Source organism: Thunnus thynnus, chromosome 8 (assembly GCF_963924715.1).
Source record: "Thunnus thynnus chromosome 8, fThuThy2.1, whole genome shotgun sequence".
NCBI classification, from domain to species: domain Eukaryota; kingdom Metazoa; phylum Chordata; class Actinopteri; order Scombriformes; family Scombridae; genus Thunnus; species Thunnus thynnus.
The window spans coordinates 13735565-13760087 of NC_089524.1; the positions used below are offsets into that span (position 1 = coordinate 13735565).

The 24523-nt window shown below is 37.4% G+C and overlaps 1 protein-coding gene across 2 annotated transcripts; it reads left to right on the forward strand.

Moving 5' to 3' along the window:
- The first annotated feature begins 1056 nt into the window (after positions 1-1056).
- On the forward strand, positions 1057-19518 carry slc5a5 (solute carrier family 5 member 5). Of its 2 annotated transcripts, XM_067596676.1 has the most exons (17): positions 1057-3304; positions 5140-5545; positions 7839-7904; positions 8141-8192; positions 9899-9966; positions 10851-11005; positions 11298-11438; positions 12437-12566; positions 13109-13197; positions 13548-13660; positions 13913-13983; positions 14490-14576; positions 15418-15620; positions 16009-16106; positions 16413-16498; positions 16927-17019; positions 17712-19518. In XM_067596676.1, the coding sequence occupies exons 2-17, from the start codon at positions 5180-5182 to the stop codon at positions 17829-17831; spliced, it is 1938 nt and encodes a 645-aa protein (XP_067452777.1). In that variant the 5' UTR covers positions 1057-3304; positions 5140-5179; the 3' UTR covers positions 17832-19518. The 2 variants fall into 2 exon arrangements, with proteins under 2 accessions (XP_067452777.1, XP_067452778.1); XM_067596677.1 differs by lacking the exons at positions 7839-7904; positions 8141-8192; positions 9899-9966.
- The last annotated feature ends 5005 nt before the right edge of the window (positions 19519-24523 follow it).

Genomic DNA, 24523 nt, shown 5'->3' on the forward strand with positions numbered 1-24523 from the left:
TACTTTTATAAGCTTGTTTTATGGATTTCATTTTATTTCAGTTTTATGATTTACTTTGTTTGACATCTTACTACAACTGCTAACTTCATGTCATGATGGGTGTGGAAAGTGACACGGCAGTTTCTGAACTTGTTTCCAGCCGTTTCTCACTTTAACCTCTTCTTCTTCTCTCTGTCTGTTGTGTAACTCCTGATCCTGTTTGTCCCACAGATATTAAGTGGTGTTTTTTTCATATGTGTAACTGTTATCCCATCTCAACCACTGCTCTTTAAGTTTTAACCTCTAGAGTAGGCCAGATTTATTCCAATGATTTCATGTGTCCCTCATCTGGATTATATTTAGATATGATTTAACATTGATGCAGTTTTGGTAGCTGTGTAGAAATCTAATTACATTTTGGGTTGTGGGGAGTGGGGATTTGAAGGTAAGAGGGCATAGCGGAGCTTTCATTCTGCTACTACAGATGGAGACAATGATGGGAGAAGCATAACTATGACATATTGTATGTAACTTGTTGACACATTCATTTCCACTTGATCAGCTTAAGGCCCAAATGCATCTCAAATTACTTTTCACCTTGGAAAGTTGCTTCTGCATCCTGACACACTTGATTCTTTGCTTTTGTTTCATTCAGCAAAGTAAATAATACAGTTCCTTGTGTAACAGTGACTGAACAGACTGTTTAACAGTCTGGGAAATACAGTTATTTGCTTCCTTGCTGAGGGTTACACCTGGGACACACAGCATACCTCTACCTGAGCAGTGCATGCACAACGCTGAACTGCTGCAGCTCGCACGGGTTAAATGTCCACACAGACACATAGCAGCTGCGACACTGCTACTGCCAGCCCTATCTTTCTACACAGAGTTTGACTTTGATAATGGCCATCAATAATACAATGTTTTATATCATTTCATTATAAATTTCATTATAAAGTTAATTTATATTTAGTTTAGACGGAAAATGGTTGAGAAGCATGTGCTTAATTGTGATAAGTAAATAATATCTGAGGTGAAAGCGGCTCTCTTTCTGTCTGGTCTGGTTGGGAGACACAGGAGACAATTATATTAATTATTGCGCCAGTTAAACCCCCGCTATCACTGCTCCAAGTGAAGAAAACCCCCCCCAGACAACACCAAGTTCCACCAAACGAGCCAAACACACTCCAACAAACAAACCTCCAAACTAACTATCAGGAGGGAAACTGACAACAAATAAAGAAAATAACAACACCAAATCTCTATCTGGAAACAGGTAAAACAACAGGCAGGGGTCCCAGTTTGAACGAATATCACAGAAAGCGAGAAGGAGTCGAGAAAAGAAGCTCCGTGTGTCACCGACTCTCACTGCTGGAGTTCCCTGCCAGAGAGTCTCCCTGCCCCAACATGCAACATGCAGGCTGACCTGCAGTGGAGACACTGTATATTTTTTTCATGTCTGTGACATATTCTACAGATATGGACACTGAAACTATAGTGAAAGGTGTAATGTTATTGGTATTATTTAAATATGACTACACAGATCATTTTCACTGTCTATTTTTGCTTTGAACCACACATGTCACATGGAAAAAATAGGCGAGATGCCGAATCTCTAGATGATGTACCTCATGAGACATGTGGTTGCTCTAACCTGTTAACATGGACGCTGAAATGAAAAGCAAGAAGTTCCACAACACACACATGCTGCTCATGCAGGTAGTGTGTCCCAGTCTCATACCTGTCAGCACAGTATGAACTTACAGCCGTTTAGCTTAGCTTAGTATAAAGATGGGAAGCAGGGGGAATCAGCTAGATTGGTTCTGTCCAAATGTAAAATATTCTATGAACCCAGAAGCTAGAAAACATTTTTGACTCATGCACCAGGTGAATAGTTTTCAACCGAGTGATCGGGCTCCATCTTTGGATCCAGTATCCAGTTCCAATAATACATCCACTGGTAGGATCTTCTTCAGGACCTTCTTCCTGTGTTTATGTTTTTGCTCCAGCCCTGGACACATCTGACCAATGAGCGGAGTGAATGTTTTCACATGGCTTGCAGCGATGCATTTTGGTTCGCTTGGATTTTTCTCTGTGTGTAAAGAAACCAAACCAAGCACCAAGTTTACCAACTCATCCACTGATTCGGACCACAGCAAATGAACTATAGGTTTGTAACTGCTTTGTAAAGTGCAAAAGGCCACTTTAGTGTGTTTATTTTATTTTTCAAATTGTACAGTATGTGCATCAGTCTGCTGATGTATTGAATGTATTGATTCCTTAATACTGTCCAGAGTCATTTTAGGAGTGACTCAGATGTTTGATAAATGAGGACACAGATCTTTTTTTGAGAAAATGTAATAAATATTTTCGACATAAATAAAACTTGTGACCACTTAAAATGGGCAATGTCTCATTTGCGACCCCTCCTCACAGGTTATGGGCTGCTCAAAACATCAGTTGTGAGCAGTGCAACCAAAGAGTGTTTTTCCTTTGGAGGATTTATATTGACCTACAGAGGTGAGGATACAAAGGATTTTCCAAGAGAAAAAATCTGCAAAAAAAGATGTGTATATATTTTACATTTCCTGCCCATCTTATCTCTTATTATAATCATCTTGTGAACCCATAGATTTATCTTGGGACCCCTTGGGAGGCTCTGAACCCCACGTTATAAACCGCGAAAACTTTTTCTACTCTTTCACATCTTAAAGTGACTGACAAAATCCTAAAAAGAAAAAGGACTGAGTATGTTTTAGAACTTTAAGCACTGAGATGTTTGTACTACTTTTTTGAAGTATGACGACTTCAGACTCATATTCAAGTCTGACTTCTGAGTCATATCTTCTGGTAGTCGAACACGCAGACAGACACAAAGTAATCAGACACGTTATTTCTGAATAATTTATCGCCCCGATTTGCCTCTCTCTCTCTCTGTCTCTCTCTCTCTCTCTCTCTCTCTCTTCTCTTCTCTATCACTGTCTTTCATAAACACACACACAAAAGCAAGCATGTTATTATGAGGAGGGAAAAATACGTATCTGTCCAGCAGCTTCCTGCGCTCCTCAACATTCCTTTTGGTCACACACTGTATAAACCCCCGACTGCGCATCCTCCCTGAATCTCTCACTATAAACACCTGCGTCGCTTTAATAGGGGGGGAAACCTGTGAGGGAATTTGCACGGCGCACGCGTCTACGCCCGCTCTCGCGCATGTTATAGAAGGTGTATGGAGCCGCAGCAGCTGCTGAGGAGTATAACAGGGTGTCAGTTCATTCCCCCGTCACTGTGATTGGGAGCAACTGGAATGACTGGAGAACCAGTGGTGAGTCTTCGCATTTTTTATTCATCTTTCTGAAAATATATGCAGAGTTATTGACGGAAGCACTTGGCTAAAGTCCAGAGTTGACACTTTGTTAAACCACACAATAATGTTTTAACGGTCTTGCTTATTGTAAAAGCAATATATACATATTATCAATCCCTAAACCTAATGACCCAGTTAGTATGTAACACCTAAAACTCACTTTACTTAAGTGAATAATACTGTGGCATTAATTAAAACGTTTTTCAAACGATTTGCACTTGGAAAGATGTACTGAAGGTCCGACTTTTTTAAGTTTGTGGTGGGTTTTTTTTGTTTTGTTTTGTTTTTTTGTTTGTTTGTTTTGTTTTGTTTTGTTTTTTGCAATTAAAAGAAAAACAAAAGAAATCGCCAAAGGCAAGGCAATTTTATTTAGGCCTATATAGCACAATTCATACCCAAAAACTACCCAAAGTGTTTTACAGAGTACACAGGCAAAAGCACAAAAAACCAACTGATAAAAGCAAGAAGGCAAAACCTCATAGAATAAAAACAATAAAACAAACAAGCAAATAAATTTGATAATAATAATAAAAAAGTGCAAGTTGGTTTGTAATCAGTTGCATGTACTGTGTATAAAATTGTAGATCAGAACACATTAAATACAGAGCTTTACAAAATTTAATTAAAAGTGATGGCAAACATGTAGGTCTTTAGCCTGGATTTGAAAGCAGTCAGCACTGTCTCAAGTCCTAGCTCTTCTGGCAAATTGTTTCACAGTTGAGCAGCACAGAAGCCAAAGGCAGCTTCACCATATTTACTTTTGACTCTGGGAACAACCAGTAATCCAGAACCAGCCAACCTGAGAGGTCTGCAGGGTTCACACCGGGTCAGGAGATCTGATATGTATCTTGGACCTAAACCGTTCAGTGATTCATGGATAAGCAATAGTATTTTGAAGTTGATTCTCTGAGAAGCTGGTAGCCAATGTATTGATTTGAGAACTGGAGTTATATGCTGAGCCTTTCTGGTCCTTGTTACAGCTCTGGTAGCAGCATTCTGGATCAGCTGAATCTGTCTGATCGCTGTCTTAGACATAAGTAAGAGGCATCACACTGTACAAGTACTGTAAGTGGAGAAGTTCAAGAAAAAATACATATAGTCATAATTTACTCAATGATTTCCCATGAAACTGCTCTGATTCATATAATGTACCATACATTAGATGGGAAAAGTCCTTATTAAACATACTTTTTGTACTTTTGTACTTTTTTTGGCCCTAGCAGATAAATAGACATTAAGGTAAGGTTAGGACTAGATAACAAAAAAATTGTTTAGGGAAACATAATAGTTATTTTTCATGTTGGGGATAGACAAGCTAACAGAAACTATTGATTGTATTGTTTTATTTGATGTTAGGATAATTACCTGATGTTTGTGAAATATATCAGGTTTATTTTTTGGAAAAAATCTTTTATTTGTTTACTTCTTTTGTTGCATCTATCACACACTCATCAACAGGACATTTTGGGGTCTTTCTTACAAGCAGCTTTTCTGTGATAGAAAGTTAAAGATACCCTATAGAGTTTTTGACCATTAGTATCACTAATAAGCAATGTGTTTATGAGCAAGGCCACTTTTTGTATGTATGCACACAAGTACAGCTTTCCTTCCAACAGTTTTATGATATTCCACTGCAAAGGCAGAGAAGACACTATTGTTTAGAGCTGTAGTAAATATCCTACTGATACAGATATCCTGCAGGTATAACCTTGAATAGATTAGATAAGCTTGTGTATTGTGTCTCCACCAGTCATTGTGTGGTCACTAAATGAGACTGGCTTTCACTCTCACAGATCCACCAAACTACAAGACAGACAACATAACAGTGAAATAATGGAAGAACAGTCTACCAGTCAGCCATCCAGATCAGGCTTTGTCCTGGCTGACTACGCAGTCTTTGTTGTCATGCTGTTGGTGTCTATGGCCATCGGACTCTTTCAGGCCCTGAAGAAGAAGCCACAGGATGTCACTGCCGATGACTTCTTCACTGGTGGTCGGAGTATGCCGGCAGTGCCTGTTGGACTGTCGCTCTGTGCCAGTTTTATGTCAGCAGTCCAGGTTTTGGGGGTTCCTGCCGAGGCTTCCCGCTATGGCTATAAATTCCTCTACATGTGCCTTGGACAAAGCATCAACTCTCTGCTGACAGCTTACCTGTTCATGCCAGTTTTCTTTCAACTTGGCATCACCAGCACCAATCAGGTCGTAATGAGTTTTCATACCCAAGTACCATTATCATGAATTTAACAGAAATATAATGAAAACCATGTCTACTGGCCTGAACAAATATGACTGCAGATATTTCTAATGATCATGACTGAAATTATTCAATTTATCCAAATAGATACGATTCTCATGTAATTTTGAGTTGACAAAATAATGACTTTGTAATCATGACATTTTTGCTCCTGTCTAATTTGAGTGTGTGAAACCCTTTAAGATTGATATTATGATCACTGGCTACACAAATAACTTTGGCATAGACATGTCAAGATCTCAAAATAATATACAAACTGATCACAATACAAATCGTCATGAAGAAAACAATAATGTTGAGATCATGAAATAAATCAAGGTGAGCAACAGTAGACAGAACCACTGCAAAATAAACTCATGGAAACAAATCCCTGCGATGCTACTGAGTTATCAATTTATGGCTAATGTGTCAGCAAACAATTGCCTACTTACACATCCAGCAGACAGAGCAACATGATGCCAGCAGCCTATTGATGTTTCTACTCCAAGTCCAGTACTCACTTCCCTTTTGGCTCTGGTTGGGTCCACCAATTCCTGAGAAAAATATCATTGCCTTCATCTTGGTAGAGCTGCAGAGTTGGATGACAATTCCCAATGGGTTTGGCTCTATGAGTGACCATTTCACACTCTGTGTAAGAACAGGAAATATGGCTTAATGTAAGGTTAAAAAATAACATTTATTCATCCTTTCTGGATTCTGTAAAATGTTTTATTTGATTTGTATGTTCTGCAGCTGGGTAAGAAACTCTGAGGGCCCTATATTACGCCCAGCGCCAAGCATGACACAAGTGTCTTTGTTAGTTTAAGACCAACGCAGTTGTCATTTTCCCGTCCAGTGTTTCACTGTTATTTTAAGGGCGCATTATCAAGACAGTAATATGCAGCTACATAGGACACACTCTCACTCTAAATGCACTTGTGCCATGTGCTTCAGACCATGTGCTTTAGATCATTAAAATAGGGCCCTGAGTCTGAGACAACCAAAAAATCAGTGTTTGATTTGACTGAATGTTGTTGCTGTTTCTGTTTATTCACAGTTCTTTTTATGACTGATTTCACCAGGCTGCAAACCAAATTTCCCCTGGGGGACAGTAAAGATTAACTGAGGTTAGCAGTAGCAACAACATTGCCCAGAGGACCATTTTTTTGCATTGTTTAAAAATATGTATTCTTGAACAGTTATCAAAGGAACAGGAACATTTAATTGGTTTTTGCTGGTAGTGATTGTGCATTTTGGACAACACTATAAAAATCAGACCAGAATAATACAAGAGAAAAGGGTTTAAACAAAATAAACACCAAGGTATTAAAGGATAAAGCTGGCAATTTTCAATATATTTCATATTCAGTGTTGTGTGTGTATCCAAAGCCTGAGATATCTTATTCCTCTGTGCTGTAGACCTCTGTTGTTGTCCAACAACTATTAAATACATGTAAATGAGCCACACCATTGTACTGGGTGACATGTTCCTTCACTACAAAGATTATGGTCACATTTGTTTTGTTTGTTTTGAAATGGCTCCTAAAACTTATACCAGTTTTCAATCTCCGGAGAGTGGTTCTTTGTAAGGCAGACGGCACTACGCATGCATAGGAATGTGGTTCTGTTTACAAAGCTTCGCTAGCTTGATGTGCTACATATCACAACCTCTTGACTTTGTAGTACAAACCGAAAACTAAAAATAGGTCCCCAAAGTACAAAGTCAAGAGGTCAAGAGGCCTCTGCCTTGCATGGATCCACTCTCCAGAGACAGAAAAACGTGATCACTGTTATTAGTCTTTGGAGCCATTTCTAAAAAACTAACGTGACTGTAATCTTCGGGGTGAAGGAACATGTCGCCCAGTACAGCGGTGTGGCTCACTGATGTGTTCTTAGTAGGTTTTGGACAACAATGGAGGTCCACAGCACAGGAGAGTAAGATATATCAGGCTTTGGAAACAGACACAATACTTGTAATTAGATCGATTCATTGTTGGTTTGGTTCTCTCACATATTTGTTGACAATATGAAAAATATAGAACATTTCCAGCCATTTATTTTAGGCATTAAAATACCCACAGGGGCCGTAAGAGTTTCTAGCCAATCATAGTGTAGAAACAGGGCCAGGATTTCTCTGACAAAATGTTGAAATGCACCTGTGGGTCATCAAACATGGTGAATATAACAGGTGAGGAAGGATGAGTGATGTGTGCAGAGATACTCTGCTGTGTTATAACTCTAGCCGTCTGACTGTCACAGTATCTGAAGATGAGATTTGGCAGAGGAATGCAGCTGTTGGGGAGTGTCCAGTTTCTTGTGGCAACGGTAAAACAGACACAGACATTTTTGTGTTCTTTGAAGTCAAAGTTGTGTTTAGTGCTCTTATAGATAATGTCACATTTTCACAACTTTTCTTACACATATATTAGCTATAGTGAATTTAAATCCAGACAGAATGTTCTTTAAACATCACCTCTGAAATTACAAGAGTTGAACTTTTGTAACCTAGTCACTGTGTTTTTATGCGTGTTGGCTGATCTCCATGTGTTCCTTTCTCTCAGCTGCTTTACACAGGGATTGTCATCTATGCGCCAGCCTTGATCCTTAACCAAGGTGGGCGAGATTACTTGATGGCTCTCTGTATGTTTAGGTTCATTAGATGTTTTCATTCATTTGGCATTTTGGTTATAATTGTTTCTTTGATATTTGGTTCATCACTACAACCTAGCAGTCTGTGTCAATCAGAATTACCACAGATTAATAAGTACGTTGTAGCTTGTGATTGGCAGTAAACTTGAAAGGATGTGGCTGGTGATTTTCTATATTTCTCTTATTGTCATCTATATATCACAACCTCTTGACTTTGTGGTACAAGGTAAATTTGTCAACGAACTTTAGAACAAAGTCAAGAGGTTGTGATATGTAGTACAACAACCTAGCAAAGCACTGTAAACTGAACCACATTCCCGCACATGCTCAGTGGCGTTCTAAACAAACCAATGTGCCCATACTCTTTGTGGTGAAGGAACATGTCACCCAGTTCTCATTGACATGTTTTTTTTTAATATATAGCTTTTTGACAACAGCAGAAGTCAATGACACAGAGGAGTAAGATATATCAGGCTTTGGATAAACACACAGTACTTGTAAGCAGATCAGTTCATTGTTGGTTTAGCTCTGCACATGAGATGTGTTGACAATAAGAAAAATATAGAAAATCACCAGCCAAATTCTTTAAGGTATTGTATAACACAACAAATTTAGATTTCATTGTCATAAAAAAAGTCCTCAAGATTTGTATTATGTCAAACCTCATTTTGTGTTTTTCTTAACAATAGTCATTCAATTTATTTGCATTCTGTAATTGCTTCTCTCTTAAAATGCAATCTATAAATTGGTGGGCCTCATATTTAAGTTGGTAACAGTAACACCAAGCAGTCTACCAGAGAGCACTGACATGTTTATTATATTTAAACTGTAAAATGTCTCTGTAAGTACATATCTTGGTCACTATTCTTAAACAACCAAATTCAAGGGACCCTTATAAAAAATGAATATTGCCCAATGTATCAAAGAGTTTAAAAATACATATTTAAACTCTTAAATATTGATGTTGGCCTCAGATATCCAGTATCAGTCAAGTCATGCACACTATACAACTACATTTGTTTACAAAAGTGTTGTATACATAAAGTTTATTATTTTTATTGTACTGTATATTAGTATTTATTATTAGTGGCGTCCACCCTTCCTACAAAGTATTAATTTGGCATGCATTTGTTTTTTGTCTCCTAGAGTGCAGTAGGGATATAGAGAGTTTTTTTCTCCTGCATACTAGGGATTTACAGACAAGCGATGCATGCACCTACTGGATGTGATGCAAAAAAGCCCCTACATGAGTGCATTTCATGTAGTATGGATGACAATGTCATCTGTCTTCCCTTGTCTTCTTTATTAAAACATGGTTCAATGATGCATCAAGGATGCACCAGATGTTCTGAAGATGCTACTCAGCAAAATCCAAATTATTAAATTCTTTAACATATTTATTACTAATTATCCATCAAACCATACAAGATTTGCAGACTAGACTTCTATTAGCTTGCAGGTGTTACTTGATGTTCACACCTAATATTCCAGATGAGCTGCTTAGCAAAAAAAAACACACCAATGCAAAGTTTACTTTCACTTAACTTTGACTAGTTTATGAATTTTTGATAATAATGAAAATGTTTAAATAGCACTTTTTAAGAAACAGGACCCCTACTATAGTGCTATATACATTATGTGCAGGTGTTTCATGGTGTTTTTAATTTCAGCTACTGGACTCAATATGTGGGTGTCTCTGTTTTCTACTGGAATCATCTGCACCCTGTACACAACACTGGTAAAGACGTCTTTTTCCATCTCATCAAACCAGCATGCCTCAGGCAGGTGCTCATGAACACACAGGACTGGTGTCTGTCTAGATTTAGGTGTGTGTTCAGAATACATGCATTGGAGTCTGGCATTAGTCCCATTTCTTTTTTTACAATAAGATGGATATTTTGAAGTAGACACCTAGCCAATGGAAATGTATCTGTGTAGTTTTGTTTGGTGGTTGATGTTTGATCATCTCAGCTCTACCCAGCCTTCTTTCCCCTTGAACAATATGAATTTTGTTGCGGCCAAGATGTCCAAGAGCAGAAAACCTGAATCCAACCTTTAAAACATCCTCTCAGAAACCTAAACCTACAAACTTGTTTTACCTAAATCTGTGGTTTTGGGATTCTTTCCTAGAATTGTTTTGGATTAGCTTTCTTCTCCTAACCAGGGTCAGAGAGGTAACATTATAATACTTTCAACTACTCAGATTACATTTTTGTTTTCAATTTAATATATGAACATATTGAATATAAAATTAGAATGTTAATACTTTCATATTGTGCTAAAAAAAAAAAAAACATATGGGAACACATGCTGACAACAAACCAATGAACTTTTTACATTTATAAACTATAATAAAATGAAAATCTACCTAATATAGGGGAATATATGGGCAAATATCCCGAAGCATTCCTTTAATTACAGTAATTCAATGACATTACAAACATAACTCCAGGTGACCTGTACTGTGTTTATATTGGAAGAAACACTTTTCAGTTGGCATTCGTCTCCCTGGCCAAATGCACCAAATAAATAACACTCCAAAGAAAAAAAAAAAAGACAATATTGTGGTGTGTTTCCCTGACTGTCTGTCTGCCTTTCTCTTCCATCATCTGTCTGTAACAGGGTGGCATGAAAGCTGTGATCTGGACTGATGTGTTCCAGATCATTGTCATGCTGTTGGGCTTTGTGGCCATTTTCATCCAAGGCACAGTCCTGGTTGGTGGTCCTGCACTGGTACTGGAGATCGCCTACAATGGATCACGCATTAATTTTAACGAGTAAAAGCTTTTTTTCCCTTCATTTTAACACAGAAATCTCTGGATAAGAACACTAATTGTGCAAGTGCAGCCATATTATCACACCATACAATCTTATGACGGTACACAGAATTATCACGTACTTATGATGCTTTAGCATCAGGTTGATGCTATATAATGCTATCAATATGCTATCAATAACTATACTTCTACTCCTAGAATTGGTCTCCAAATTCTACATTTAAACTCCAGGTATCGAGACCATTGTAAAGAGCGGAGCGTCACTAATTTGTTCAATGATGTTCTTCAACAGTTTTGACGTGGACCCACGGCAACGCTATACCTTCTGGAGCCTGTCTGTCGGGGGTGCATTGGTTTGGTTGTCCATGTACGGTGTAAACCAAGCTCAAGTCCAGCGATACATCTCCTGCAGATCAGAGAGAGAGGCCCAGTGGTGAGTAAAGACCTGCTCACAGTATATAAAGTCCTGCCTTTTATCTACTGTTTCATGTGTTTAGAACAGACGACAATGAAAGAACAGAAGATACTGTTATTTATTTTATTTTACATTTGCATTAACATGAGATACAAGTTTATATACCAACAGAAAAACCAGAGCTCTGCTGAAATCAGCACGGGCCAGTGTTAGTTTCCTGTGGTTGTCTGGCAGGTTTACTCGCACCAGACAATAAATGCTAACACGAACACATCCATACGACACCAGTATTCACCAGTATTCCTCATAATAACAATAAGAGACACATTCTTCTCCTTGACACAGTGTTTGGATAGTAGGTGGAATATTTGAAGTCAATGCTATGGAACTTTGAAGGTATTTACACAGTTATCCAAATTATCAGCATGTTGTTTGTTTTAGGTTGATATTATCGTTTCATGTTTCCTGAAGGTGAGAAGACTTTCCAGGTTACTGCATGAGTAAACTGTCTGCTTTAGATTTGGAGGCATTTCAGACAGAGACATGCAATAGTTTTGTTCCTTGTTCCGCTTTTTAGGTGTTATGGGGGTATTTCAGGCAAGGATTATACTCAATAGACCTTGATATTCTTGCTCTGCAGTGACATTTGATACCTTCATTTCTTTACTGCCATTTTCATGAAGGTATTTCCCAGTAAGCATTTTTATGTACTGTAGACCTCTGAGGAAAGACATGGTTGGAGTAAATGTAAATATTTTGAAAGGGTTTAAGTCATCACTCCCTCCATTTTGACATTGTGGCCACTGAAAATCTCCCTGTTGAAGCTGAAAAGTTTCAGTCGTCAGTCAAGTTTTTAATTTACATTCAAGGAATTTAATTTCTCACAAATGACATTAAAAAGATGCATCAGCCTTTCACCAAATTGCCTGAAAAAGTTGTATTTTTACCATACCAGCTAACTAAATAAATACTGAAAAAGTTAGACGCATTATAAAGATGTTTGCTTTTGATTGCAGGGCACTGTTTGTGAACCAAGTCGGTTTATGCCTGATTGTGAGCAGTGCAGGAACCTGCGGCATCATCATGTTTGCTTATTACATCGACTGTGATCCACTGAAGTCTGGGAAAATTTCTGCCCCTGATCTGGTACCCGAGATCCGCATGATACTGTGTACTGGGAGTTTGAAAGCTGTTGCTATTACTGATATCATGTATTGACCCTAGAGATAAATTATGTTCTTACTAAACTTCACTCTGTCTTTAAATTTGACATTTTCATGCAAAAAGAATAAAAGTATTTCTCTCATAGGAGGCAAATTTAGTTTTTATCTCATGGTTTTTTCCACTTAGGCAAATTTGTGATTTGTGATATTGGGCTGTATAAATAAAGATTCCAAGAAAAACATCTACATCTTTGATATATGTGTATTTTTTTTGCTAAACACTTCATCCATCAATTTAAGTTATGATGTTGACTGGGCCACATAATGTAGAACTTTAGTACTAATGTTTATTTTAGCTGTTTACCATGCCGGTGCTTTGTCGCGTCTATGTCCAAACTACACTGATGAGTATTTTGGAGATTTAAACAGAATAAAAAGTCATATTTTATTGGTTGTTGACTCAAGAGAAACAATTAAACAAATTTCTTTTTCCAACCCTTTTCCCTCCTCTCCCGTCTGATGAAGTATATGCCGTACTTTGTGTTGGACATATTCAAACATCACCCTGGCTTTCCGGGTCTTTTCCTTGCTTGTGCGTACAGCGGGACTCTCAGGTATTTGAATCTTGGTTTATTTTCCCCATAACATTTCTTTGCCCATTAAAGCCACTGTTTGTTGGAATTTTCAAATTCAACACTTAGTGGCTCCAAAGGTAGTACCAAAAAAGATACTGTGACAAACAGCCATGCATGCTGCTGTCCTATTGGCTCATGGTGCATGATCTTGGTTAAATACAGCCACTAAAAATAATGTTCTTTTAACTTATACTTTTAGATTAAAGATTGTTTAAAAAGTCAAAGACACACATTTGAGCATTCTGCCTTTCTGAGTGGCTGTCCCAGTCACATAATAAATTCAAAAAATGAAAGAAAATATATTGTGTCACCACATGTCTCTCTCACAGCACGGCCTCCACAAGTATCAATGCCATGGCTGCAGTAACGATGGAGGATCTGCTGCGACCTCGTCTGCTCCACATGTCACAGAAGAAGCTGATCCTCATTTCCAAAGGACTGTGTAGGTTGATGCTCACTGAAACTATATATTTGAATAAAGTTTTACTCTTGTATGTATTTATAAAACCACTTTTGTTTGAAAACTACGAAGACAGGCTTACATTGCCACCAATGGTCACTTTTCCGGGTACAAATCATGTTTCATCATCATGTCATCACATGTTGCATATTTTTTGGATCCCAGTTAAATGCTCAAGCTAATATTTTATTGACTGCACAGCTCGTTATACAGTATTTTCTCTTTTTCTTCAAGCCTTCCTGTATGGAGTTGGTTGTATCACTGTGGCTGCTCTCTCCTCCTTCCTGGACTGGGGAGTTCTTCAGGTATAATATCTACATATTACCACACACATGTATGACATTTCATCTATCATGCAACCCCCAGGGCATTGTAAACATGCAGCATTACATAAACTTTAAAAGGAAAACAATATGCAGCCTCACAGCTGCAAAGTGGCTTATAAGTAGCTTTAAACAACTGTTTGTCAGTGATAAATTAGGCAAGCATACAAGCCATGTGTGAATACTATCTTTAGTGTTTTTACTTACAATTTATCTTTATGACTTATCAAAAACTGTACTAGTATGAATCAAAGGTATGTCAATATAATAGCAAATACCACCTCAGTTGTTCTTATAATGCCATTTTAAAAGAGTTTGCAGAGCCTGAAATAATGGAGGTTGAAATAGTAGCCACTTTGTCTAATCTTCTCGTCTCTGTGCTAGTGACCAGCGGTTCAGACTGAATTACAGTGTGAGATTTACTTTATAGTCTGTTTTAAATTCTTTTTGGTTGCTTTTCTTGGGTCTCCCTTGTCCTCTCTCCTCAGGGATCGTTCACAGTCATGGGCGTGGTCAGCGGTCCATTACTGGGTGTATTCATTTTGGGGATGTTTGTCCCAGCAACAAACAGGCTGGTGAGTTGCTTGATTTGTGCTGTGTTGTACATTTGAGGTAGTTTGCTGCTGCTCTCAAATTCTTAGACAAAGCCATTTGTCAGGGGAGCGGTCTGTTTGAACAAAAAGCAGGATTTCTAAAAGCTTTTAATTGAATTGCATGAAACTATGTGGAAAGTTAGGTTGTGTTTTTCTCAGACATAGCATCTCGCATGAAATATCACAAAAGGTTTTTTTTATAGGGATGTTGTTCTGGTTATTTATTTCTCATCTTTTACTAAAAATTAAATCAGACCCCTGCCAGGTCCACTGGTTATTATAGTTATGTAGGTATAATATGGTACCACCATTGATTACATCGCCCCTAGAAAAGTCATGAATGTTAGAAACAAAACTTGGACCCAAAAAATCAGGAAAACGCACCACTGAACAAAGGGCAAATGGAAGGAAGCTGAAGCAGATAAGTCTCTATGTTAGTCACGAAATCCTTTGTTGAATTTTTATTTACTGTTATTGTCGACTCCTGGTTCAATGTCTAAAATCATAAAAATCATTAACTTAACTCCTCCTTGAGACAACTTTCACAGCTGTTACTGTAAATGTTGAGAAAATCAGCAGGAAGGTCACACTAAATACACATGACCCCCCCACATATTTCATACCACTCCTTTAACCATCATCATATTTTTTGGGATATCTTTCCTCAACAGTCTGTATTATCAGCATCAAGACACATTTTATGACTTCCTTTCATTGACATTGTCAGGATTATGTTGGGTGTTGTTCTATGTTTTATAACATTAACATGATTATATCATAGATATTATCTTTATCCCATATTTTATCTTTATCCGTCTTTCAGGGGGCGTACTCAGGCATATTAGTGGGCTTCTGCGTCTCTCTGTGGCTGGCTGTTGGTTCGACTCTTTATCCGCCCAGCGAGAAGACCATGGGTATCCTGCCCAGCTACACAGGCAAGTGTGAACCCAGCAACATCACCCTGAACAGCAGCCTTGACCAGGAACAACACTCCATCTCCATCCTGCTTCACCCCAATAACCAAGGGTCAGTGAGCTTGCCTGTGCTGACACACAGCTGCCCTTTCTTTCTTCCAGGGATTTAACGCTGGTTTATGGAGGGAGATCAGTACCTATAATCATGATTTGTACTAAAATTAGTGGGAATAAAAATGGGAAAAGATTAATGAATTCCTCAATAAATCTGATTTAGTTTAACATGGTGTTGTGCAGTGGTGTGCGGAGGAGCGTGTAATTCAACCTAGTTTTTTGTAATTCCTGGATTAAGAATATTACAAGCTATAACTTGACAGACTGAATGTCAGATCTCCAAGATACCCAACTAAATAGATGTAAAAGCAAAGAAATCTAACCCCCCCCCCCCCCCAAAAAAAACCTAAAAACCTTTTAATTTACCTGATCTTTTCCAAAACCAGGGGCCTGCTTAACTTCTACTCTATGTCATACCTCTACTTTGGTGCCATGGCAACTAGTTCGGTCATCCTTGTTGGGCTGATAGTGAGCTATGCCACAGGTAAGAAGATAAAGAGACTAAAAACACACTAATCAGCTGACTCACAATGGCACATTGTTCAGGAATTTTGCTTAGATTTAAGTCAATGTTCTACACTGAATTGCCAGTTTTGAGATATTCTACAAAGCAATTAAATGCAATTCTGTGTAATAAATCTTCCCTGTGTGAAGCTTGTAATGTTTTGTTTTTGAGGATACTGCACCACAGAGGTTTGATTCATCTCTATTGTCATTTTGGAGTTAGTGGTGAATTGCATTACATGATACTGAAAGCTGAACAAATTCTGTCATTTCTCTCTACACACAGGACCAACAAAGAGGAATCATATTAAAGAGGGTTTGTTATGGTGGGACCTGAATAAAAAGCAAGTGGAGATTCCATCAGAGCGCAGAGTAAGTCACAAGCTCAGAAGAGTGTCAAATAATTAACCAACATATGTGATCTTACATACTTGTCCCTGCTGTTGTATTTATGGTGACACACTTAATTGATTTTGACATTGTAATTATCTGCTTATTACCTTGTGCTGGATGGCACACCTTATGAATAGAGTTCAAATTTCTCATTAAGTGTGCATGTTCTTGCCATAAATATTCCCCGGAGTCTTCCTGGTGCTCTCTCAGGTGGACTCAAGATTGGGTTTTGTCCCAAAATGTTATACATCCATTTCAAAAACTGTGCAAGAAAATGCCTCCTAACTAAGATCCTAACCCATGATGCAGTTCATCTTCATTTTTAATTGTTAATAGACCATTTTGGAGCACAACTGCTACATGCCTGCATGTATAAACATGAATGTGTTGTCTGTTTTTGTTCAAAGACTGGAACAGTGTCCAAGATGTTTCCCTGCCTTCTGCATAATGCGTGCAGGGATCGGCTGCAGCCCCCTATGAGCCTGAACAGGAATAACCGGGTAAATAAACTGAATGAATGAATAAATTATTATTACTTCCCTTACTTACTTACTTACTTACTCACTTACTTACTTATTTATTTACTTACTTACTTATACACTAATGCAATTCACAATTCCAAGTCAGAGATATTGGAGCCCTATTCTTGTAATCATCTCTTTGAGCTTGACATGTGCATTTTCTTCAGCTGGCAACTTATTTATGGCATGAATGTAATGTAATGTATCGTAGAAATGACGTGAATGCAGCATTGCATCTACAACAACATTAGAAGGCTTGTGCTGCTCAAACTGAACACTTACGCTGACGTTTACACACTGTATAGCATTGCAATCAAGTCTGTCTGTTAGCTCCATAGTGTAAAAGCTTCAATAGGAAAACATAAATTCAAGTACAGTCTATATCTGATACTATGAAATAAGGAATGTTTTGAATATTAATATCCAGGTTTTGAAATTAAATTCATATTCAGTTGTGAAAAGAGTGTTCAGTGTTCAGGGAGTTTTCACCTGAGTATTATGTTATGTTATGTTATGTTATGTTATGTTATGTTATGTTATGTTATGTTATGTTATGTTATGTTATGTTATGTTATGTTATGTTATGTTATGTTATGTGTGTGTCTGAGTACCTTGGTTCCTCATTTTCAGTTTGTTATTATTGTAAAATCAGAATTGTGGTCTGTTTTCAGGGAGACAAGGTGACAGATAAACCACAGCTCATGCCGTTGCGGGACCTGCACAAAGAGGAAGAAAATAACAAAGAAGAACTAACAAATGTTGGGAATATTAAATCTCCGCTCAAAGTGTAGATGTTGGACAATTAAGGGGCTTTTATTCCAAATAGTAGCAGTAATCATCAATGGTATTTATAGCTCTTTTGTCCCCTCTTCAATTCAACTCTTTATCCTCTTAGTTTTTGTTACTACACCTTTTGTCGGTTAAATCTGCCCCACATTTAGAGTTACATGTAGTTGAAACAAGACTGTTTACAAAACTCTACAAATGCCTTAAAATGTGATTGAATAATGAAGGTCTTTAATTTTGTGCCATGGAAGGTGTAGTACTCAAATACCTTCCTGTGCTATTTTATTTCCTTAAATGTTGAAAGGTTCTTTCATCAAGAAGTTCATTTTGGTATGTTCCACATCTGTAGTAATGCACACCAGTTCTTCAACTAGTGTTGATGGCGGCAGCTTAGGATGAACTGTCTCTTGTTTCCTTGTTCTCTACTCTGTGGGCATGTCTTTTTAATTCCTTTTGTTACTGAAATGAACCTAAAACTTCCTCTTAAAGGGACACTTTTTTTTAAAACTTTTTTTTGACATAAAGTTTTATGACTCTTGTAGAAATATTTGCTGGTATGACGCCTATCCATCTCCTCAACAGTATGGCTTGCCAGATTAATATGAACTGCAGAAAACATGGCAAAGCTATCAGAAGTATTTCACGCCACAATAGATCTTCCAACAAGATAACTAGCTCATCCAGTCCACCCACATAAGTAGAGACCTGTCACACAAACATAAGCAGCAGATAGCACCATTAATTAACTGTCAACAGTATAACCCAATGCAACATAAATGCAGAATTGAACGTGAATAAATGCCAGTACATCCTGGAGTGGATGGAGAGGAAGTAGCCCAAAAAGTATCTTCTGTTGTGGATGGTTTATTAATGGTGCTTTGTGGATAAAAATGCTACTGTTCATATTTGTCTTGCAAGCCACCAACTGACTCCAGTTTTAATAGAGGACTTGTAACATTAAAGTGAGACTAGGCTATATGTAACATTTCAAAGCACAAATAACCAAAGCATCGTCTTAAAAATGAAAAGTTGAGTTCATAAGCAATCAAATATCCTTGGTCAAATCAATACAGCCAGGAGTTTTGCTGCTACACCCTTACTTGGTAGGGGTCTGGTCTGTTACTTGATCTGGTGTGGCTAATAGATTTGGTAGCTAATGTTAGCTACTGACTTAATGACTCCTCTATACTGTTCACTACATTTGAACATGTATATTTATATTTGCCATTTGTTGCCACAGTTGCTGCTGTTCAGCAAAAGTTATATCACCTCGCTTAAAGTCCCCCTCCACTCTTGTTCCTTCAGTTGGATGTTTAAGCTTCACTGTGCAGAATAATGTATATGCAGAGTTTGACACTAAAAGGCTGCTCAAATTGTGGTCCAGTATTCATTGATTCTCGAATTTTAATGAGGGGGAAGGAGCAGATGTCATTTTAAGGATTTTAACGAGTTAATTGAACTTCTTTGTTGAGAAACCATATCAGACACAAATTATTATTCACAGTAGAGTCTTATATACAGTATATACATCTAAAAACATGTCTGGAGGGGAACTTTAAACTACTGTACACGCTTCAGTAATTGTTTTAGCAGTCTTCAACATGAAATACTGTATGAAAAACCTTCTATAAAGGTAACACACTTTACAACGCTTTCTGTATTTTTTAAGTAAGGTGTAAAGTACATGTTTAATGCACAACTTCTATGACAATAATAATTAAAATATATTCCACATTACAAGTTTTTCTGTGACTACATTCATGCTTAAAATCTACTGGAAGATGGCTGCTAATGTCAGTAATGTACTGAGCCATAAATCACTTCCTATGGGTGTGTCATGAAACTTAAGTGTCTGCCTCTTCAAAGACTTGTAGGGGCTTCAGGGAAGCTGTTTCAAGGTAGACAGCTCATCAGGATAACTGAAAAGTGTTAGGTCCATATCGTATCAGTAGGGGCGTTTCCAGTGCTGTGAATTTATAGTAGAGTCCGATTTCTGTTTCTGTGAAAAGTTGCAAATTGCAGCTTCAAGAGTTTGATAAGATCCAATAAATTATTTAAATATGAACTTCCTACACAAAGATGGGAATGTCAATATGGACATACATTTTATTTAAGTCTAAATTGGACTCTTAATTAACTATTTAAAAATACTTTAAGGATTGATTCTGGATAATTTACATTTCAGTGACTTTAATGTTTTTATGGTTCTGTAACACTTTGAATTTCTTTAACTTCTTTCATTGTTAAGCAGGTTATAGATTTTAATTATGGAATATTTTGCTAAATGATAAAACCAAAAATGCCACATAGACTAGGAATTATGTTGCAACCACAATGAACAGTAACTATAAGTCTTCTTATTAAATACTATGTATAGCATTTTTGTCTTCATATTTTATATTATCAATTAGTGTTTAATTTCCTCCTTCACTAAAATGTATTTCTTAATTGAAATGTTGTGCTTTATTTTTGGAAAAGGCATAAAATTGTATATGAGTAGTCCAGCAGTCATTATGATACAATCACTAGAATATCTCAATTAGAGCTGCAACAATTAGTTGATTAATTGATTAGTTGCCAACTGTTAAATTAATCAGCAATTATTTTGATAATTGATTAATTGTTTTGAGTCACTTTTTAAGGAGTCCGAATTCTCTTATTCCAAATGTGAATATTTTCTCGTTTCTTTAGTCCTTTATGATAGTAATCTGAATGTCTTTGGGTTATGGATTATTGTGGAGAAAACAAGACATTTGAGGACATCACATTGGGCTTTGGGAAACAGTGATCAACATTTTTCATTGTTTTGTAATCGATTAATCAAGAAAACAATCAACAGATTAATTGATAGTGAAAATAATAGTTAGTTTCAGCCCTAATTTCATTTGTTTTTTTGTCCCTCCTCTCAAATTCTGAGACATATATATCTTACACCAAAAAGTTGGTCACCTATATAGAGAGCATCACTGACTGAGAGATTGCCAGAGAGCTTCTGGTGATCTACATTGCAGTAATAGATCATTATGTATATCAACTATTATAAGTGATACTTCTCATTCTTATTTTTATCATTTATTTCATTTTTCTCAATTTATATTTCTATTAGAACTGCAACTGTTAGTCAATTAATTGATTAGTTGCCAACTAGTAAATTAACCACCTACCACTTTGACAATCAATTGATCATTTTGAGTAATTTTTTAAGAAAAAACAAGTAAAAATTCTCTTATTCCAGCTTCTCAAATGTGAATATTTTCTGGTTTGTTTAGTCATCTATGATAGTAAAGTGAAACTGGAGTAAACTGGAGAAGACATTTGAAGACATCATCAACAACTACATGATTAATTGAGAAAATAACCAACAGATTAATCGATAATGAAAATATTCGTTAGTTGCAGCCATAATTCCTACAAAACTGAAATGTGTGAAAGATGTATTTTATAATTTCCCACTATAACATTTTCATATTCCTTGTTTTATCCAAACAGCCACCAAAATATAGCATTTATAATAAAGAGCAGCATTAAAACATCAGTATAAAAGCTGAACACCACATTTTTGCTTGTTTGCTTGAAAAATAACTAAAACAATTAACTGATTACCAAAGTTGATTTATTTCCTGTCTAATCAATTAAGTAATCAATTAATTGTTTCACCCTTTCATCTATAATACAAGTATTCTGAATCAGGTTATGATGGTGTATGAGGATCTTTGTAAATAGTGACACCTGCTGAAGGTGCATACACATTGACTACCACACATCCATTATGGCTGCCAGACACATGCAACCAATAAGTACAAAAGCAGTTCGTATCTTATGATGTTTTTTAATTGTATGTCTTAATCTTTCACCCATTCTCACTATACAAAAGTAAGCACATCATTTCCAGACACTCCATCTTTCAGAACAAATTGGTAGGTCTAATTGCGAGTCTGTCTTTGACGTTGTGGGACTGTGCTTCCGTGCACATTGGTCCTCAATCCCTCCAACCACCTCCATGTTGCAGCAGCCGCTTTCCTCAGCCCGGTGATTCACCACTCATCTGCGGCCCTGTTTGAGTCCTCGTCGGCTACAGCACAGTCCAGGCGCTGAACACCGGGAAGCGCCAGGTCCCTTTCGTTTAGCTTCTCCAGAAACGAGGAGAGCAGTCGTTTGTTTAAATGGTCCGTCAGGGTCCTCTCCTCTTCGACCAGCTCCTTGGCGACATTTCTATCTGACTCCGCTTCCTCCGCCTCGGTGTCCGCGCTGAGAGGCGCAGGGGCCGACTGGTGGTTCAAGGACAAGCCGTTCAACTGCTCGCTCTCCCCGGACTGCTGCTCCGTCCAGCTCCCGGCGTCCGCCCCGGATTCCGTCTCCATCCGTGATATTAAAGTGGTCTGCAAGGCGGCATTTTCCAGCTCTTTCAGGCGTTTGCTGTGGAGGCCGCAGGCAGGAGGCTCATTTCCAGCCGGGTTGATGTTGTTATGAGGCGGCTCACCACTTTGCTCCATCATGCTCTGCGTCAGGAGTGCAGAGAAATAAAATACTGCTGTGGCGCAGACTGAGAGGTGTCGCCTCCCTGTGGCCGCCGAGAGTACTGCAACTGCGCCATTACAGAAACACTGTGGATCCTTTATTATGTTGTAATAATAATAACACAATAACACTTCCCATTCTCAAACTTGGTGGTGCCTCAGTTGAAGCACAAATTTTTGCACTTAATATGTCTTAAGCAACCTTTTTTCCTAAACGTAAACATATGAATATACATCATGCCGGGACAAAAACACACAACCTAAAAATTCTTTCATATAGAATATTTAGAAAAACTTTATGCATGGTCCAATTTAAACACAGATAGGCTCCATGCGAGTACACCTTTCAGAACTGCAAAGGAAAGCTGCATTTCTGAAAAGACATTTTTGTAATACTTAGTTAAACTGAGAAAATAAATGATAACAATGGTAATAATCAAAGTTGTTCACCTGCTTCAAACTGATATACATTCATAAATCCCAAACTTTCAACCATTTCTACAATTTTGAAAAAAAAACAACTACTTTCTTGTGTTTTATTGCTTTGGGAAGTTGCTTTAAGGGGGTACTTCAGCACTACACTTCTGTAGTTATAAGGTTATCAAACATAAGGTTATCAAAAGAGACAGATTAGGTCAAAAGTCAAAACTGATGCAACAGGAGAGAGGCTGAGAAACCTTAACCTTTAGTCTTTACTATAGATCATGCTGCCCAGTACATTTTCATATCTTTCAAACTCCAGACATCCTGTTTGTAACATGCTTTTGTATAATTTTGAGGTACCTGTACTTTACTTGAGTATTTCCATTTACTTTATACTCCCACTCCACCACATTTCAGAGGGAAATATCGTACTTTCTACTCCAGATGAAGATTTGACACAATGCATAATATAACAAGCAACACATTGTTAAAGATTAAACCACTGTGCTCCAACCTTTCAACCTTTCAACCATGACCTTGATGACTAACAATCTTCACAGACATGTTCAAATGATTCTATATTTCACCAAAAATCAAAGATTAGAGAAAAATTCCAAAAACTGAAGGTAAATTTGTGTATCAGAACTTTGTTTTTTCTTCTTTCCTTTCCCATTAATCATCTCACGACCCCTCAGATTTATCTGGTAGCCCAACCCCTAGGTTTGGAACCACTGGACTTAAGTGGCTACCTGTATATAAAGTAGTTCAAACTAGCTCCACCTCCAGCAGTTACAACAATAACATGCTGCGTACACACTGATGCTTCAGTTTTAATAATCTAATGATGTCATATATAATAATATATCAGTCAGAAAGATGAAATTAGGTCTTTTACTTTAAAGTCCCCCTCCACTCAAAAACATGTTTTGACATATACACAAAATTGAAGCTTTATTTGTGTGGGAAAACCATATCAGACACAAATTATTATTCAAAGTACAGTATATTGTATACATCTTAATAGCTGTCTAGAGGGGATCTCTTTAAGTGCATTATGCTGATAACACTTGTGTACTTTTACCCAAGTAAGATTTTTACTTGTAATGGAGTATTTTTAAATTGCTGTATTGGTATTTTTTACTTAAGTAAAGGATCTGAATAATTCTTCCACCACTGTTATTCTCTCAGACTTGTAAGTTTCTCCAAAACCAGAGGATATACAACTATTTGCACAGCCTCATTAGTACTCCTCATGACGAATAAACTGACCTTTACGTGTAAAATTGGTGGAGTGCCCCTTTAAACCTCACAGCAACTTCCAATACCCGCATTGGTATGTCTTTATTTACATACAAAGATGTACAACGGTCATACAAAAAACACTGCAAGCTTTGTACATGCCAGAGGAGTGAATTAAATCAATTTATTGGCATATTATTACACAAGTAAATGGCTAAACTTCTATTCTTTTGACTGCATTGAGCTTCCATAGAACAAGAATTGACCCTAGAGTTTTTCCCAACTGTCACTTGGCCAGCAACCCCTGTGTGGCTGCTAAACGCTCTTGAAGTAGATACAGAATTGCTGCAAATTAAGACAAGAAATAAAAATGCAGATTTGGTGAGTGAGTTCTATTGGCACACACACAAAATGGAAATATTTAAACACACTTCTGATTTATTAGCTACGTATACATTTGAGTTGTACACCATTTTTATGGCTCTAGAATGGATTGAACAATACAGACCAAACAAAGT

What these genes read in the sequence shown, in the direction of transcription:
- slc5a5 (XM_067596676.1), top strand. Translation starts at nt 5,180, where the DNA reads ATGGAAGAACAGTCTACCAGTCAGCCATCCAGATCAGGCTTTGTCCTG. An exon ending in AGATTCCATCAGAGCGCAGA is followed by an intron (nt 16,499 to 16,926) that starts GTAAGTCACAAG and finishes TTTTGTTCAAAG; the next exon opens with ACTGGAACAGTGTCCAAGAT. An exon ending in GCCTGAACAGGAATAACCGG is followed by an intron (nt 17,020 to 17,711) that starts GTAAATAAACTG and finishes GTCTGTTTTCAG; the next exon opens with GGAGACAAGGTGACAGATAA.